The following is a 14,745-nucleotide window of genomic DNA, read 5'->3' on the forward strand; positions in this document are numbered from 1 at the left end:
ATTGCTATGGTTCTCATACTGTCAAATAGCCGTGCCTGCCAAGACCATAGCTGTCGGCTGTCATGTGCCTTGAAGTGTTCTCATGGGTCAAAAGGGTCTTCTGACCTACGGCTTCGTAATATAACCCTAGCGACATGACATGTCTAGGCAAATGCATTTCCACATTCTTCAAATTCATCCCATTTGTACGTTGACTGGATGCAAATTTCATCGGTCTTTAAGTTTGACCTCCCCGGTATCGGACGTATAAGGCTACATGAGCCTTCCGCAAAATGTAAATACCAGAAAAACACTTTGTTGTGTTTATCGAGCTAAACCAGTCGAAATTTTGCATTCTAAGAATCGGAGGGGCTAATCTGAGTACCTGGTCATCTTAAGTGTTTTTCCGTATCTGCCATTTGGTCATATGCCCATCATGTCTCATACCCCGGTGACTCGTGGGTATGGTTCGACTGTGCTTAATATATCGTGAAGACTATCTTTGCTATAACTTCATGTCACCTTAGGCATCAAATGTCACCGGGTCCTGGACCGAATCTCGCAGTTAGCTTCGAATACTAGCGTCAGGTCCAGTTTCGTGACTTGGAGATGTTAGCTCTTCGATTTAGTTGTCACTCTTCATGTTCATGTGGATTCGCACAAGCTTCCCTGCTCGCACCTAGTTGCGGATGCTCCTATCAGGGATATCCCGTGATATGAAGGATACTCGGCACAAGTTGTAGGGTGTCATTCGTAAGTACACACTCCACTGACCGGCTGGGACGGTGAGGTTCGTGGGAGTCCATCGAAACCTTTCTCTAGCACTGTATGGCTGTCTGCAAATAATATTGTTCCATCTGCAAAATTCATAAAAGAAGGTATACCGGTCGGGTTTTCTAAGATGACACAGCTAAAAAGGAAGGAGAGGGGTTGAATATATCAGGTCCTTCATGGTATTCTATGACTATAGCATTCCTATATTTTGGTAAGCTGGCACTGATATTAACCAAATCAAAAAGAAAACCTTGTACATCAGTTCAAATTGATGGCACTATTGGGGCTAAGTGATGGGCAGAATGTGTCTTTCCCTACCATCAATGCAACTCTCTGGTTTTCACTGGGCCTCCCATTCACTACGCGTGCCAGAACTTGCTTCTGCTCCCATTCACTCCCCTCTCGCTTACTCCGTGTTTGCTTGTGTACTTTCTACTCAAACCTCCTTTCTCTTCCGTTGTGAATCCTTCTGAGACCAACATTCGAGATTTCACAATCGCCTTCATCCCTCCCAGCATACTAGAGGTCTGTGAATACTTTCAGAAAGCACCTCCCTGGTCTGCGGGGTAGGTTGCCAGAGGATTGGAAAGTTCGCAGCACCTTCGACAATAACAGGTAGCCTCTTGGTGTGTTATTCTACCTTCTTACCATATTCTCTCCCAAATTTAAACCTAACCAACACAGAAAATAAGGTCAATTCCGGTATGCTTTGGTCGGACTGTCGCCATGGATATCACCTGTTCTTCTCCGTTTGTCTCTGCACCGATTCAGGAGATGGTCGTCGAGCCGATCGACATCGTACTTGATGAGCCCACCGATACCTGTGCGATGGTGGAAGAGAAAGCCGAGGAGATCATCGAGGCCGAGAATGAGAGCCTTGACCAACTGATGATAGAGTTTACCAGAGGGTTTGATCCTGGAAGCTTTGTCGATGAGGTCTCTAACTCACTCCCTCGTATTCTCAAAGATATTTTCCCAGGTTCCTACGAGCATCTTCTGAGCATGCTGTTTGAAAGCGACGACAAAATGCACGCCACCCAGATGAAGCTAGAGGAATGGCTTCTCGAAAGATACCCTCAGATTCTCAACAAGATCGATACCGAACGCCAGGAGACAAACATAACCGATGAGACGTATTTTGGGGCTGAGATTGAGGTCTTAAGAAAGATGGTAGCATTCTTACGCAAGGAATCTGATAAACCAGTTTTCTGGCTCAATGCTCGGCGTGCAAGTCCTATCAAAGCTCGTGAGCAGCTTGAAGCATCTATCCGGGTCATCGAACTGTTCAAAAGCGATGTCATGATTGCGATGAAAATGGACACGGAGGATAGTGAGTGGCAATCCCAACTTGAAACTGCAAGAAGTCCATCAGCCTAACGCAGCATAGGAAAAATTTACAATCCTCTCCCCGTCTCCACGGAACGCACCGCTCTACTGAGTATCAAACAACTTCGGATTGACGCATGCAAGGCATCACTTTCTTGGGAAGGTTATATGGACTCTGCTATCGTGTTCACCTCTTTCTTCCATGCCTACAAGGCTTATACCTGCGTGCACAAGCCAGACAAAGCCCGTGCATGGGGCTGGCTCCCACCACAGGGACTTGCACCTCCACGCTTGTCTGCAGAGATAGCCCAGGTAGGCGATTTGGTAAAATGGGACTTTGAGCATGAAAACGGCGCATTCGATCTGCTACTCAAGACGGCCCTTTGGCTAGGTATGGCGAGAGGTCTCCCAGCTGTGCATCTATTCTGTGACGTCGCTCGACTTTTCACGACGCACAAGCCCTCCCCAACGGCAAACGAGCCATATATCCGATTTCTGCGCCATCTGGCCCAAACAAGAGTCTCCATTGCCGGAATCAAGTCCACTCCGCCCACGCCTGTTCCATTCAAGGGGTCCGACGAAAATACCAACCGTGGTTACTTCGAAGACGTATTCGATTCAGACAAGATCTTGGAGAAGGACCTAACCAAGACCCTTTCCTTGCTCGCCATGAATACCAATGACTTCAAGCTATCTGCCACGCCTCCAAAATACTCGTTTCGCAAGAAGGCGAAGATGATCGAGCAGGCTTGTGTTGTGGAAGAGAATCACACGGAGAAGTGGTCTCAGAAAGATCCGGCAAGTCAAGGAAATTCCTTTGATAGGTCATTTTGTATCCCTTTGCTAACATCGTGTTCTCCTAGCACCCTGTGAAACCTCCTTCTCCAATTCCTGAGGAACCTGAACCGGCCTCACCCCCGCAGGAGACGGAACCTGACTTTCTTGATCAAATCGAATACGTCTCAGTCTGTCCTTGGTGATTGAATATCTTGAGCTTTCAGGATTTACGAGGCATATCAGAACAGCTTCACCCATATGTCAGCTGCGATTTGAACAACATACTTTACGAACGTCTCTGATTGATCTCAAGATGAACAAAACGAAAAAAAATCTCTCCACTCTGTCGAAAGCAAGAAGGTATGCCAACCCAAGCTCACCTCATTGATTGGCGATTGTGAGCCGTACTTCAAGAAAATTACAAAGCCCCTCGCTCAGTTGTTACAATTTCCCTTCTATTTCCTTCAGTTGCCATCCCAGTCTCCAGGGTGCACCAGTTTCGACACTATGACACTCACCGTACGCCCATGTCATTGCCAAACCGCTCTAACTCTGGTAGTCAAGAGCAGTAGGCGAAGACTGTGGGCCGGAGAAGCTGACATTACCGTCGAAACAGGAGCCAATCCAGGATCGATCTAGGAAGATGCAAACTCGCTATTACTTCTTCAACCTCACTCTTATGTATTAGGCAAAATGACAGAAACAAAAAGAAAAGTCATCTCATCTCACCTCACCGCACAGTGGTCCGACCCTAACCAGGGGAAAAGACCATGAAGTTCATTTGTTGACGTTTTCCCCAATTCACACTCCATTCACACCACTCACCTTCTGTATGTGCAAACGTAAGCTGACCTTACTATCTACAGGGCAACCCTCTCTTTTTCTCCTCCTCGTGAGATCGCCGCGGCAACCGTGCAACGTTTGTGAAAAGTGTTCGATGACATCGTCCAGGACCCGCCTCTCTATTGTTCTTGTTCGTGATTGTATTACTTTGATTTATTCTATTCATTGCCTTGCTGGTTCAAGGTGCTTGCATGCATTCACTGTTATGTATACTACTGACTACTCTTTTCATCCTTGGCTTCCTACTTGCAAATATCCTCTCTTGTCACGATGATGCCGCTTCGCTGGCTGGCTGATTGACTATACATGATGTTGACGACACTGATGATCTTGCATGGAATGCGTTCCCCTGGCTTGCATTTTCCTTGTCTATTACGCATGTGGCAACTGGATGCTGCGCATCTTGGGGGCCGGATGGTGTGGGAAACATGTTGCATTTCGCATTTGAATCATCTAGAGACACTACCTAGCTAGAAGCTCGATCGTTCGAGACAAAATCATGGATAGGGAGAAGGGTAGGAGTCAAAGAGAGAGGGGGAAAGAGAGATAAAACAAAAATAGACACTAGAGACGATTCATTATGTTTACTTTTAAGTATCTTTTGATCATGAATTAACGTTATGTAACCCGAAATCGTGTCAAACAAATGTAAGTAGACCAGATAAGGTAGAAAAGAAAAGATTTTCCCCTATGAATCCGCCATATTATACGCCAACAAAGGATCAATCATCGCCATATCATCAGCACTGGGTATCTTAGAAGAAGAAGAAGGAACATCGACATCGACATCTTGAATCATAGCATCAGCAAAGTTGCTGGGGAAGTCGCCGGGGTTATTTTCATTAGTTGTAGGGTCACCACCATTGCCCATCGTATATAGACCAGGTTTTGCATCCGCATGCAAGATATACGGTTCATAAGGAGCGGAGGAGTCATCATTATCGAACTCGAGTCCATAAATACCGAACATGTCGCCGGTCACGGGCTCATTGCTATCCGCCAGTAGCGCGCGCTGCATGAACATATCGCGGATTTCGTCCTCGGTGCATCCGTGCTTACTGCCCATGTGGACCCACAGATCGTAGTTTCTGTGGAACCGGTGTGGACAGCCTTCGATGAAGCAGGTGATCTGTCGACCGGTCTCTTCGGCATAACCCTCCCCTGTGAGAGCGGCCAATGCGGACGGTCCGGTTTGGTGAGGGTCCGGTGTCTTGTTCAGACCTAGACGCTGTCGGCGCTCGGCTTTGGCGTTGGGGAAGCCGAGATGTGCGGTGCGAATGTGCTCCTCCAGGGCGAGTTTACTTCCGTAGCGTTTTCCGCAGCCGTCGGTGCCTGTCCAGCCGACGACTCGCTTGGACATGGACAGGTCGGTCTCGCCGCAGACGAAGCGCTTTTCGCCTTGGTGAACGGTGCGGATATGCACGGTTAGGTTGCCCTTCTTGGTGAAGCTGCTGTCGCAACCGGGTATGGTGCAGGGGAAGACTTTCCGCTCTTCTAGACTCACGTTGCCGTGGCTGACTTCCAGGTGACGGCGGAGCTCTCGGGCTGTGGAACAGGTCAGGTTGCAATTGGGGCACTGTGGGGGATGGACGGTTCGGATGTGGGCTTGGAGAAGGGCGTAGGTCGGGAATGTTGATGTGGTGGGAGCGGGAGTCTCGGATGATGATGATGATGGGTTGGCCTGCTCGGCATGCTGAGTACACTCCGTGCAGGTGAATCGTTTCTCGGTGTGGATGCGACTTTCATGAGCTCGAAGGTGTCCTGCGGTGTCAAATGCCATTGGGCATTTCTGGCCGGTAGTCGGGTCGATGTGCGGGCAAGAGAAGGGTTTCTGTTTCAAATGCACGCTCATGATGTGTTTTTGGAGCGTCGAGTGTTTCCGGAAGGTCTCATCGCAGGGCGGAAATTCTGTGCAGCGGTACTTGTCTCTTCCATCATGAGCAGCTATGTGTCGACGAAGCCGTGAGCCAGTTACGAAGCTCTTCCCACAACCGGGACGATCGCATACGTAGTCTCTGATACCGGTATGGGCACTTTTGATGTGGTGGCTCAGATGCGATGCTCGAAGAAACGTCTTATCGCAATCGTCGTGGGTACAGCGGAATAGTCGTTCATTGTTGTGTGAGCGCAAATGTTCCTGTAGTCGTGCTGGACGGTTGAAGGCCTTCGTGCAACCTTCGAAAGGGCAGCGGTGAGTTTTCAGCTCTGAAGGATATCTAGCGGAGATAGTCGACATTGGAGTAGCTGGTGTCTCGTGAAGACTACCGCTGGCGACACTGGAGTCATCCGAAAAGTCATACTCGGGGTCTGAGTGTTTTTCTTCATATATTGGGTCTGAAGTATCGGAGACATTTAGTATCAGACGGAATCTAGACTCGGCCTCTAGGCATATCTTACCGACATCGTCCAGCGTTGTCCGGCTTTGTAGCCGCTTCGCGTTGGGGAGATCCCCCGAGGCTTTTCGCTTCTGGGCCATAGCTCCGCGGCCCTCTAGACCATCCAAGCCTGATTAATGAGCACTGGACTGGCGACAGGAAGGAAAGAAAAATCAAGATGAAAGTGATGGCTGCACGACGACATCCAGAAATTTTGCCGAGGCGGTGAACAGCGGCACCCAAAGGAGTCTAGCGCCGGACGAGCAACAGGAACTTTTTCCGGGTTCTGAGAGTCGCGACTTCGATTTCTTCACGAGGAAGAAAAGCCCGTCGCAACAGTTCATTGTCTCGTCCTCAACCCGGCCCGGTCGCGGTGCTGTCATTGTTTTCGTTACTGCCATATTCGATTGGTGTTTCGCCCCAATTTTGCCCTACTTAATCCGCCACCATGTCTGACTACGGAGATCACGACGCTGAGGAAACGTAAGAGACCGGCGCCCCATGAGAGCTTGCGCAGGCCAATGCTGCGCGTCTGCGTTGCCTGTCGATAGTCGTCATGTCTTCTAGGTGAAAGTTTCGATGTTCTGACTAGGATTGTCTTATAGTTACGACTACGAGCCGGAGCAGGAGTACGATGACAACGAGCCCGAAGATTTCCTAAACCCCGAGGATGTCGATGTCGCAGAAGGAGGCGCCGATGAATATGGCGAAGGCTCATACGCGCCTGCTGTCAACGGAAACCACATTGTCGCTTCAGGCGACCCGAATGCGGGGTATGCGGGCAAGGTCATGGAGCAGACGCGGGAGAAGAAGGTCCCGAACGACCAGCGCCAGACAACTCCATACATGACCAAGTACGAGCGCGCGCGTGTCCTGGGTACTCGGGCCCTGCAGATCAGGTTCGTCTCGGCAATCGATGCGGCATCAAGGATGGGTTGAGAAGCGCAATCGGATGCTGACCATGTCTCTAGTATGAACGCCCCGGTGCTCGTCGATCTTGAGGGCGAGACGGATCCTCTACAGATCGCCATCAAGGAGTTGAACCAGAAGAAGATCCCACTGATTGTGCGGAGATATCTTCCCGACGGATGGTAAGCGGGCCTTCTCCATGTGTGGTTTGACAATTTGACGTATTCGATCTAATCATTATTTTTGTGATACAGGTACGAGGACTGGACTTGCGAAGAATTACTCTAGACGCGGAGACGACAGGTGGTTGTATTTTTTTTTCCAAATGGCTTCTTGGTACTTTATTGTGTATGTGTTTGGTCTAAGGATCTTTCCCTCTGGGCAGCATAGCGTTTGGAGTTTCGGAGTAGGGTAGCGGGCCATACTGGCCTAGGCAGCCACTGGGACACTGGGAAGACAAAGAAAACTCAAAAGAACAACGCACTGCAGTCTATATATTAGTAAAATTCAAAAAAGTTTGATGTTGACATGCTTTGGTGTGGAATAATCTAGGCCTTTTTGTTCGCGATCTACTGCTTTAGAGGCAATGGCGTCTTCACAGAGGTGATTCCGCATGTAGAATCCACATCAACGGGTCTGTTTTCATGTCCTGATACGCATGACGACCCCAATTTGGAGATGTATGAGGTAGCAGACAAGGTACTTTTGTGACTAGCACTGTTGCAGATGAATACTTTGGCGCTCTGATGCAACTGCAAGTATGGCGTCAACTCCTCACATGGCATTGTTCCCACATTCCCGGTAGATAAGCGCGAGCATTCCTTTTCTGAGATATGACATGCTTCAGATGCTCACGTCAAGCTGCGACGAGTCTGTAGGAAATGATGGCCTTTCCTCTATCTTTTCCATTCTTATCGACCACGTCATAAAATCGTCTGACCCATCAAATGCTTCGACATGCTTGCTCTTGAGAGCCTCCACAGAACACGTAGGAGTCATAGCAGAGGTGTTGCGTTCAATGTATTGCTCATGATCACTAGCTAAGAGTCATCAATGAGTGGGATCTAGGCGACACAAATGCCTCACTCGGAGTATAATTTGGACAAGTAGGATAAGTTGATTCATTGACTTTGCCGTACGGACTTCGGTCCGCGCTTCTCTGACCGCCAGTGTATAGACTGAAACAGCCGAGTCGGAGAGCACAATTCGAACGTCGTGGCTTGTCTCGCATTGCCGAACTGCACGGAAAACACTAATGCAAGATGATATGCCGTGATTGGCGGCATGTGGTCAGCCCATTATTGAGGGACACAACTTCTCCTCACCTTTTTTTCTGCCAGCCGATCTTCATCGGCGATGAGACCGTCTTGTTTCGGGAAACAAACTCGGAGCGAAGACCGATATCTCCGAAGAATTTCAATCCCGCATTTTCTGGCTTACGAATAAGCAAGCGCCTTGAAGGTCTCGAATTAAGCATCCTTCTTATTGCTGTTAATAGTTTTTGGTGGGTCAGTTCAGCGTGCAGTAAGCCCTGCTATCGCTATGTTCTCTGTCGCCAGTTACACTGTTCGTTCTAGGAGGATCGGGCTCAAGATGGACGGACCGTTCCTTGACCTGTCAAGCCTGGACAATGTGATTCATCCTTGTGTCTCGCATTCGCCAAGAATAAGTAGGTCAACAGACCAGGTACAGTATGGACTAAAAAGAAGTGATATGCAGTTCGGCCCCCGCCTGGATAAATCGGCACGCTGTCATCCTCCCAAAACACACTAAAAGTCCACTATCTGCAGTCATCCTCCAATCGTGCTTATGCAGAGCATACCTTCAATAACCGCAGTTGTGAAGCGCAGGGCGTACCCTTTCCTTCCCCAATTACCCATGCTCGTGTTCTAATTTCTCCAACTTCTCCCCGACAACACATCAAAGACATGTTCCTGGGGAAAGAATGGGCTCGGTGGCTCCGTCCCTCGGCAAGTGACTCCATCGCTTACCCGGAACCCGCTCATTGCTGGTCCAGTAGGCTCCCTTCCCACGATGGGGCATCAGCCAGAGCCTGGTTCCCTTGACTGTCTCCATTCCCACTCCCAGGGGATCAGTCAACATGAATGGCCACCGATGAGTGGATCCTCTTACTCAGTCTTGGTTGAGTCTGCTTTTCTAGCTCCCAAGCTTAGTCTTAGCCGGGGCTTGGAGGCACTACCTTAATAAATTTTTACTGTGTGCCGCTAGTATGATTCATTTCTAATCACAGTATATAGTGTGAGCCTGACCTCCACCTGGGGTCGCCCTCCTCTCTGCTCCTAGTCCCCCGGTCCGGAGAAATATATCTTAAGTGGTGATTTAAGCTCTCAGTGAGTGCTGTTTGGGCTGTGTTCACGTCGACTGCTACTAGGGTTATCTGATCCGCTGTCTGTTTCGCCCTCCAACCCTTACCTTTATCGTCCACTCCACCAGACGGTCCGTCTGATCGCTTATTATTGGGGTGGAAAATGGGGACCAATGCTGATTACGACGAGAAGGCTGTTGCGGGATCCCTCACTGCAAACAACAATGGCGACTGCCATGAACTTCCTACTCCGTCAGAGGAAAAACCCTCAGAGGAACCGATCTTTGATACCGGCTTTAAGTCATGGATCCAAGTGCTAGGCTCTTTCTTCCTCTTCTTCAACTCATGGTATGTGAGGCCCTCTACTCTGGTACCATGTAGGTCATCAACTGACGAAAGATGACGGCCAGGGGTGTCATTAACACCTGGGGTGCTTTCCAAACGTATTATGAGCAGGACTTGTTGTCCGACATGTCATCGTCCAACATCGCCTGGATTGGCTCACTCCAGGCTTTCCTACTCATGCTTTTTGGTGTGGTGACAGGACCTCTCTTCGATGCAGGCTATTTCCGTGCTCTGCTCACGTTCGGAAGCATCATGCTTCCCTTTGGGTTGATGATGACCAGTCTTGCTACCAAGTTCTGGCAGCTGATTCTGGCCCAAGGTATCGTTATTGGTCTGTCTGCCGGATGTCTGTTCGTCCCATCCGTCGCCATTTTGCCTCAGTACTTCAAGAAGAGACGTGGTCTGGCCAACGGTCTTGCCGCTTCGGGCAGCAGTATCGGAGGTGTGATCTACCCGATCATGTTTGACCAGCTACAGCACAAGGTCGGCTTTCCCTGGGCAACTAGAGCTATCGGCTTCCTCTGTTTCGGAACTTGCTGCATCTCATACAGCATTATGCGTATGCGCTTCCAGCCGACAGAGAAGCGCAAGCTGGTCCAGTTGGCTGCCTTCAAGGAGCCGCATTTTGTGATGTTTTGCATTGGCATGTTCCTGGGTTTCCTTGGATTCTACAACTTCCTCTTCTATATCCAATCCTATGCCATCGACACCGGAATTGTTGGTTCCACCCTCGGATTCTATCTGCTCTCCATGCTGAATGCGGGGTCCACCATTGGACGTATCTGTCCGAACTTCATCGCAGACCACACGGGTCCCCTGAACGTCCTCACTCCTGCAGCTACCGCTACCGCTATTCTTGCCTTCGCTTGGATCGGAGTCCACAATGCGCCAGGCATCATCGTTCTCTCCGTACTGTATGGTCTCTGCTCCGGCGGTTTCGTGTCACTTCCGCCGGTCGTGATGGTGACTCTGACCAAGGACATCCGGGACCTGGGAACTCGTCTAGGCATGGTGTTCGCAATCACCTCTGTCGGACTGCTGATCGGTACACCTATCGGCGGAGCCATCTTGAGCAACTCGGGCAGCTACCTGGGAGTGCAGCTCTTCACAGCCTGCTGTCTCATCACATCTGCCTCCGTCTTTGCCGCGCTGAGATTCTCTCGCTCGAGTATGAGACTTATCGCGCGTGTGTGAGCGCGGCCTGACAACAAACACACCAACTCCTATTCCCACTTCTATCAACTACGCTGCGACTGCATCAACTCACCTCGATGAGAACCGATACCTTAATACTTGATGACCCAAAAGAGTTGCATATTCCATCCAAGCATTTGCATTTGCATCATGCATTATGGGAGAACCGGTGTTTTTCTTGGGATGATAAAAGTTTGATCTTTTGATTACGATAGATAAGATTCAAGAACTAGATTAGAACATATTGCTTAATGTATTACGATTCAAATTGATTGATTTTAATATAATGCACAGCATAGATACCATTTCAAGCCTGTATTGTTTCAATGAGTCCTAGTCTCATTAGACTTCTATTCAAGCCGTCCTTAGTCCACTCAGCATGCATGGCATGACACGTCCGTTCATCAACCCAGAATAGAAACAATAATAGCAATGGCAACGCCCAAACACCAAATGCTAGACACAAACCGACCGACAAGCCACTTTTATCTTATGCTATTCATCGACCCTCGTTGTCGTCTTCACACCATCATATGTATATATACCTAGACCCGTCTGATCTATCCATCATCATCATCCCCGCCCGAACGAAACGTCCTACGAAACATGAATCGGATCCACCAAGAACTCCTCCCCATTCTCCCGGATATGCTGGAGTTTCTTATCGCGACTGCACGGCTTGCGCATATCAAAGGCATCTTCACCTGAATCGGAGAAACCTGTTGGATCGTCGCTGTAGTAGTTTACTACTCGGCGGAAGACGGAGTATCTGCATAGAACACCCCTATTAGCATCATCATATTCCTTTTTGCGGGGAACCGAGTGAAACCACAAAGGCTCGGACAGGAAAAGCGAGAAAATGAAAGTAGAAAAAAGGAGGGTATGAACTCACCCCATGCCCTTATACATCCCCACGGCAACTTTATTCCCCGCTCGCACATAGAGATCGACAAACCAGGCATCGTTGATATCGGAGCCCTGTTCCAGACGTTCGGTGAGACGACGGGCGTGGCCGAGACGGCGCCATGCGGGCGCAACGGTTAAAACGGTAATGTGGCCGTGCCATGGCGTGTAGTGTTCGGAATGGCGCATCGAGGCGGGTTGTTCTTCGAGCTTGCCCATGACTGATGACGCGCATTAGTGGTGATTATTACAACTCGAAGGGTGATGGGAAAGAAACTCACTGTAACCCACGATGCCTTCCTGGCGATCCTGAACGCTGCTAAAGAGGGAGGGCCATCGCATGAGGTAATTGAGGTAGAATCCGAGGTCGTAGTTTTCGGTCAATGGGTCAAGGTTGGTGAGGTTGAGGGACAGGAGGTCCGTTGGGGACATGCGCCGGATGGAGCTCATTGTTGGTGTGTGTGTGTTTTATTACTTTGGGGTGAAGGTTGGGAGGTGGTTCTCGAGCAGATAGTCTAATAGATGGAGGGGAAAGATGAAGCAATTTGGGGAGTTGATCGGCGAGTCAATCGGGGCTTGGGCGGTCACGGGGAGGAGATCTTTTTGAGGGTCGGGCTTCTTTCTCCCTCTCCTTCTGTGCCCCCCTCATTAGTTATATTATTATCATTGTTCCTCTCCTTCTTCCTCTCTCTCTCTTTCTCTCCCCGGCTCATTCTCTATTTCATTTCGACTCTTTCGTTCTCGGGATAGCCGGTCTCGACTTCTTCGTTCCTTTACCCTTTTACCCTCTTTCCCCTCCCGTCCTTTACAACTGGCTGCGTGGAAAAGCATCCTGGTGATGCGGTCGGCGATCCACCATTGACTTCCGTTCCCCTGTTCGTTATTTACTTCGCGGCAGCCACTTACGATTTGCAAAGAATCTACAACAAACAACCCCTGTTCCCCTTGTTTAGACCGTCAGGTTTTCCACGCCAAACTATCTCCTTGACCCTTCAACGCCTACACCGCATCCTCGTCTCTCTCTCTCTTCCCCTCCTTTAATCCTGCAACATGCCGTCCATCCCACCTCCCCTGACTATATCTCACCGCCATACTCGGAGTCGCTCCTCCAACATCGACATCGACCCCATTTCTCCTGGTACCTACGCTCCCAACGGCTTTTCCTACCGGTCGCCTCGGTCGCCTCATACGCCTCGTTCATCCATCCCCTCTTCTCCGGTGGACGTCCGCCCTCACCACACTCAATCATTCAATGGCTCCCATAGAATGTCGGGCGACTTCGGCGGTGCTGCCAACGAAGGCGGCGGACTAGGAAACTTGGCCGATGAGCTCGCGGATGCATGGGAGGAGGAAGAAGGTGGTTACGGATACACGTCGGGCCAGGATGCCGGGGCCCCTGACGCACAGTATGTGGATCGCAGTGACGATGAAGATGCATACCACCGCATGGGCACCGGGGCCCGCACACCCTCATCGGGCTACTCGTCGGAACGGAATTCTTCTCTGCAGCCTCCGAAGCCCAAGACCCGTAATGGTGCCCATCGACACCGGCGGCACGAGTCGCAATATGATGGGTCCGATTATGGAAACGATTCGGATTTCGAGGAAGCGGATATGCCGCCTAGCCTGGAGATGCAGATGGCGGAGATTGAGAGTCTGGCTCGTCGCGGACTAGAGAACAATGGCAGTGAGAATGACTTTGTGATTCAACGGGCGGTGGAAGCTCTCCGGGATCTTGGCGGGCAAAGTGGGATTGAAAACAATGCCATGAGGTAGGTGGATCTGTTGTTGTCTGTGACTTGGCAGGGTGTCTTGGTCTGCTCGGAATAATGACCGGCTAACACAACTTTTGAAATCTAGACTCATCACTGCACACTCGTCCATCACCTCACATCTTACCCATCAGACGCGGGCACTTCAGACCCTCACCCACCCTCTCCTTTTCTCGCCATTCCCGCTCCTTTCCTCAGATGCTATAGATGCGCTCATTCCTCTCATCGACGAAGAACTCCTGCCTAACCTCCCCTATCCTTTCCCGGAACAGCCACGTCACTCCTCAAGACCCACTACCCCCTCCCAGTCACCGGCCCTGAACCCTCTTGTCTCCCTGCAGACCCTTGTGTCGCAGACATCCGACATCACCCTGTCGCTCCGGGGCCTGAGCGATACGCTGTATGAGTCGCGCCAGCTTACGTCCACGGCATCGCGACGACTCCGGTCTGCTCGCGAACTTGTAGCTGACCTCCGCCGTGAGGAAGAAGGCGTGGAGGAGGGGACCCGGTGGATCGAACGAGGTGACTGGGACCGCCGACTCCGGGATCGCGAAGCCGGCCGAGTCTGCGGAGACGTAGTCAGTGGCTTCGAGGCAGTGTGCGGTGAATGGCGAGAGAAGCTCTTCGGAGCAGCCGCTGGAGCCGAAGTGGCTGCTGCTTGAGATGATGACTATTTATTAAAGGTAAAGGGGGAGGGATAATGGATATAGACAAAGGACGGATGCTACCAGTTTCTTCTTCTTCTCACGGGATAAATTTCTTTTTTTGTCTTCTCTTTTTTTGCCCTTGACATCCCAGACATATTGTCTCGAGTACTACTGCCAGAGATAGCGGCCATACCCCCTTTTGCAAATTTCCTTTCTAGTATATAGATTATTCATCTGGGTTCGTCCATCCATCCATCCATCCATCTTTCTGTTTATTTTCATCCACCTACATATTCCACAAACGCTATGCATTCATTCATTCCACCAGATTTAAGCAAAGTATGACCTCGTTCAGTTTGTCCTGTCAGAATCTCTCACCGATATCCAAATATCCATGACCCACACATCCAAACCTCCAACTGATTTCCAATTCGACACCATAGAAGTCCATACATACACTCAATGCATAGACCACTTTCCTGGTATATTACTCAATATAAGGTATCAGATTATAATAAAAGTTGATCTCACAAATAACTGATACATTCATTACTCTTCCCTTATCCCCCCTTTCT

At 49.9% G+C, this 14,745-nt stretch overlaps 7 protein-coding genes across 7 annotated transcripts; 5 read left to right on the forward strand and 2 right to left on the reverse strand.

The window, feature by feature from the left end:
- Positions 1 to 991: 991 nt before the first annotated feature.
- Positions 992 to 3,056, forward strand: BO79DRAFT_277689 (uncharacterized protein). Its single transcript, XM_025687836.1, has 4 exons — positions 992 to 1,379; positions 1,438 to 2,083; positions 2,141 to 2,881; positions 2,943 to 3,056. Exons 2-4 carry the CDS (start codon positions 1,480 to 1,482, stop codon positions 2,972 to 2,974), a joined length of 1,377 nt encoding a protein of 458 aa, XP_025534412.1. The 5' UTR covers positions 992 to 1,379; positions 1,438 to 1,479; the 3' UTR covers positions 2,975 to 3,056.
- Positions 3,057 to 4,387: 1,331 nt separating this feature from the next.
- On the reverse strand, positions 4,388 to 6,175 carry BO79DRAFT_204523 (C2H2-type zinc finger protein; the record flags this gene model as incomplete). The annotated part of the gene is made up of 2 exons (XM_025681792.1): positions 4,388 to 6,033; positions 6,097 to 6,175. 2 exons carry the CDS (start codon positions 6,173 to 6,175, stop codon positions 4,388 to 4,390), a joined length of 1,725 nt encoding a protein of 574 aa, XP_025534413.1.
- A 221-nt stretch (positions 6,176 to 6,396) lies between these two features.
- BO79DRAFT_211842 (DNA-directed RNA polymerase core subunit RPO26) lies at positions 6,397 to 7,467 on the forward strand. Its single transcript, XM_025683091.1, has 4 exons — positions 6,397 to 6,557; positions 6,680 to 6,973; positions 7,046 to 7,165; positions 7,238 to 7,467. Exons 1-4 carry the CDS (start codon positions 6,523 to 6,525, stop codon positions 7,269 to 7,271), a joined length of 483 nt encoding a protein of 160 aa, XP_025534414.1. The 5' UTR covers positions 6,397 to 6,522; the 3' UTR covers positions 7,272 to 7,467.
- A 540-nt stretch (positions 7,468 to 8,007) lies between these two features.
- Positions 8,008 to 8,615, forward strand: BO79DRAFT_67357 (uncharacterized protein). Its single transcript, XM_025689582.1, has one exon. The coding sequence runs from the start codon at positions 8,246 to 8,248 to the stop codon at positions 8,558 to 8,560; it is 315 nt and encodes a 104-aa protein (XP_025534415.1). The 5' UTR covers positions 8,008 to 8,245; the 3' UTR covers positions 8,561 to 8,615.
- A 655-nt stretch (positions 8,616 to 9,270) lies between these two features.
- Positions 9,271 to 11,075, forward strand: BO79DRAFT_204528 (MCT family MFS transporter). Its single transcript, XM_025681793.1, has 2 exons — positions 9,271 to 9,657; positions 9,720 to 11,075. Exons 1-2 carry the CDS (start codon positions 9,473 to 9,475, stop codon positions 10,846 to 10,848), a joined length of 1,314 nt encoding a protein of 437 aa, XP_025534416.1. The 5' UTR covers positions 9,271 to 9,472; the 3' UTR covers positions 10,849 to 11,075.
- A 245-nt stretch (positions 11,076 to 11,320) lies between these two features.
- Positions 11,321 to 12,261, reverse strand: BO79DRAFT_182807 (peptide alpha-N-acetyltransferase complex B subunit NAT3). The gene is made up of 3 exons (XM_025680247.1): positions 12,033 to 12,261; positions 11,741 to 11,972; positions 11,321 to 11,617 (listed from the first exon to the last, which is right to left on the reverse strand). The coding sequence occupies exons 1-3, from the start codon at positions 12,199 to 12,201 to the stop codon at positions 11,446 to 11,448; spliced, it is 573 nt and encodes a 190-aa protein (XP_025534417.1). The 5' UTR covers positions 12,202 to 12,261; the 3' UTR covers positions 11,321 to 11,445.
- A 164-nt stretch (positions 12,262 to 12,425) lies between these two features.
- On the forward strand, positions 12,426 to 14,516 carry BO79DRAFT_182810 (uncharacterized protein). Its single transcript, XM_025680248.1, has 2 exons — positions 12,426 to 13,523; positions 13,612 to 14,516. The coding sequence occupies exons 1-2, from the start codon at positions 12,802 to 12,804 to the stop codon at positions 14,183 to 14,185; spliced, it is 1,296 nt and encodes a 431-aa protein (XP_025534418.1). The 5' UTR covers positions 12,426 to 12,801; the 3' UTR covers positions 14,186 to 14,516.
- Positions 14,517 to 14,745: the final 229 nt, after the last annotated feature.

Source organism: Aspergillus costaricaensis (genome assembly GCF_003184835.1).
Source record: "Aspergillus costaricaensis CBS 115574 unplaced genomic scaffold BO79scaffold_53, whole genome shotgun sequence".
NCBI lineage: Eukaryota > Fungi > Ascomycota > Eurotiomycetes > Eurotiales > Aspergillaceae > Aspergillus > Aspergillus costaricensis.

Bases quoted from the DNA above. Each gene is read 5' to 3' on its own strand.
- BO79DRAFT_67357 (XM_025689582.1), top strand. From the start codon at position 8,246: ATGATATGCCGTGATTGGCGGCATGTGGTCAGCCCATTATTGAGGGAC.
- BO79DRAFT_182810 (XM_025680248.1), top strand. From the start codon at position 12,802: ATGCCGTCCATCCCACCTCCCCTGACTATATCTCACCGCCATACTCGG. The intron at 13,524-13,611 runs GTAGGTGGATCT...TTTGAAATCTAG, and splicing joins ATTGAAAACAATGCCATGAG to ACTCATCACTGCACACTCGT.
- BO79DRAFT_211842 (XM_025683091.1), top strand. From the start codon at position 6,523: ATGTCTGACTACGGAGATCACGACGCTGAGGAAAC. The intron at 6,974-7,045 runs GTTCGTCTCGGC...CCATGTCTCTAG, and splicing joins ACTCGGGCCCTGCAGATCAG to TATGAACGCCCCGGTGCTCG. The intron at 7,166-7,237 runs GTAAGCGGGCCT...TTTGTGATACAG, and splicing joins AGATATCTTCCCGACGGATG to GTACGAGGACTGGACTTGCG.
- BO79DRAFT_204528 (XM_025681793.1), top strand. From the start codon at position 9,473: ATGGGGACCAATGCTGATTACGACGAGAAGGCTGTTGCGGGATCCCTC. The intron at 9,658-9,719 runs GTATGTGAGGCC...GATGACGGCCAG, and splicing joins TTCCTCTTCTTCAACTCATG to GGGTGTCATTAACACCTGGG.
- BO79DRAFT_182807 (XM_025680247.1), bottom strand. From the start codon at position 12,201: ATGAGCTCCATCCGGCGCATGTCCCCAACGGACCTCCTGTCCCTCAAC. The intron at 11,973-12,032 runs GTGAGTTTCTTT...GCGCGTCATCAG, and splicing joins GGAAGGCATCGTGGGTTACA to TCATGGGCAAGCTCGAAGAA. The intron at 11,618-11,740 runs GTGAGTTCATAC...TGTTCTATGCAG, and splicing joins GGGATGTATAAGGGCATGGG to ATACTCCGTCTTCCGCCGAG.
- BO79DRAFT_277689 (XM_025687836.1), top strand. From the start codon at position 1,480: ATGGATATCACCTGTTCTTCTCCGTTTGTCTCTGCACCGATTCAGGAG. The intron at 2,084-2,140 runs GTGAGTGGCAAT...AACGCAGCATAG, and splicing joins GAAAATGGACACGGAGGATA to GAAAAATTTACAATCCTCTC. The intron at 2,882-2,942 runs GTCAAGGAAATT...GTGTTCTCCTAG, and splicing joins GTCTCAGAAAGATCCGGCAA to CACCCTGTGAAACCTCCTTC.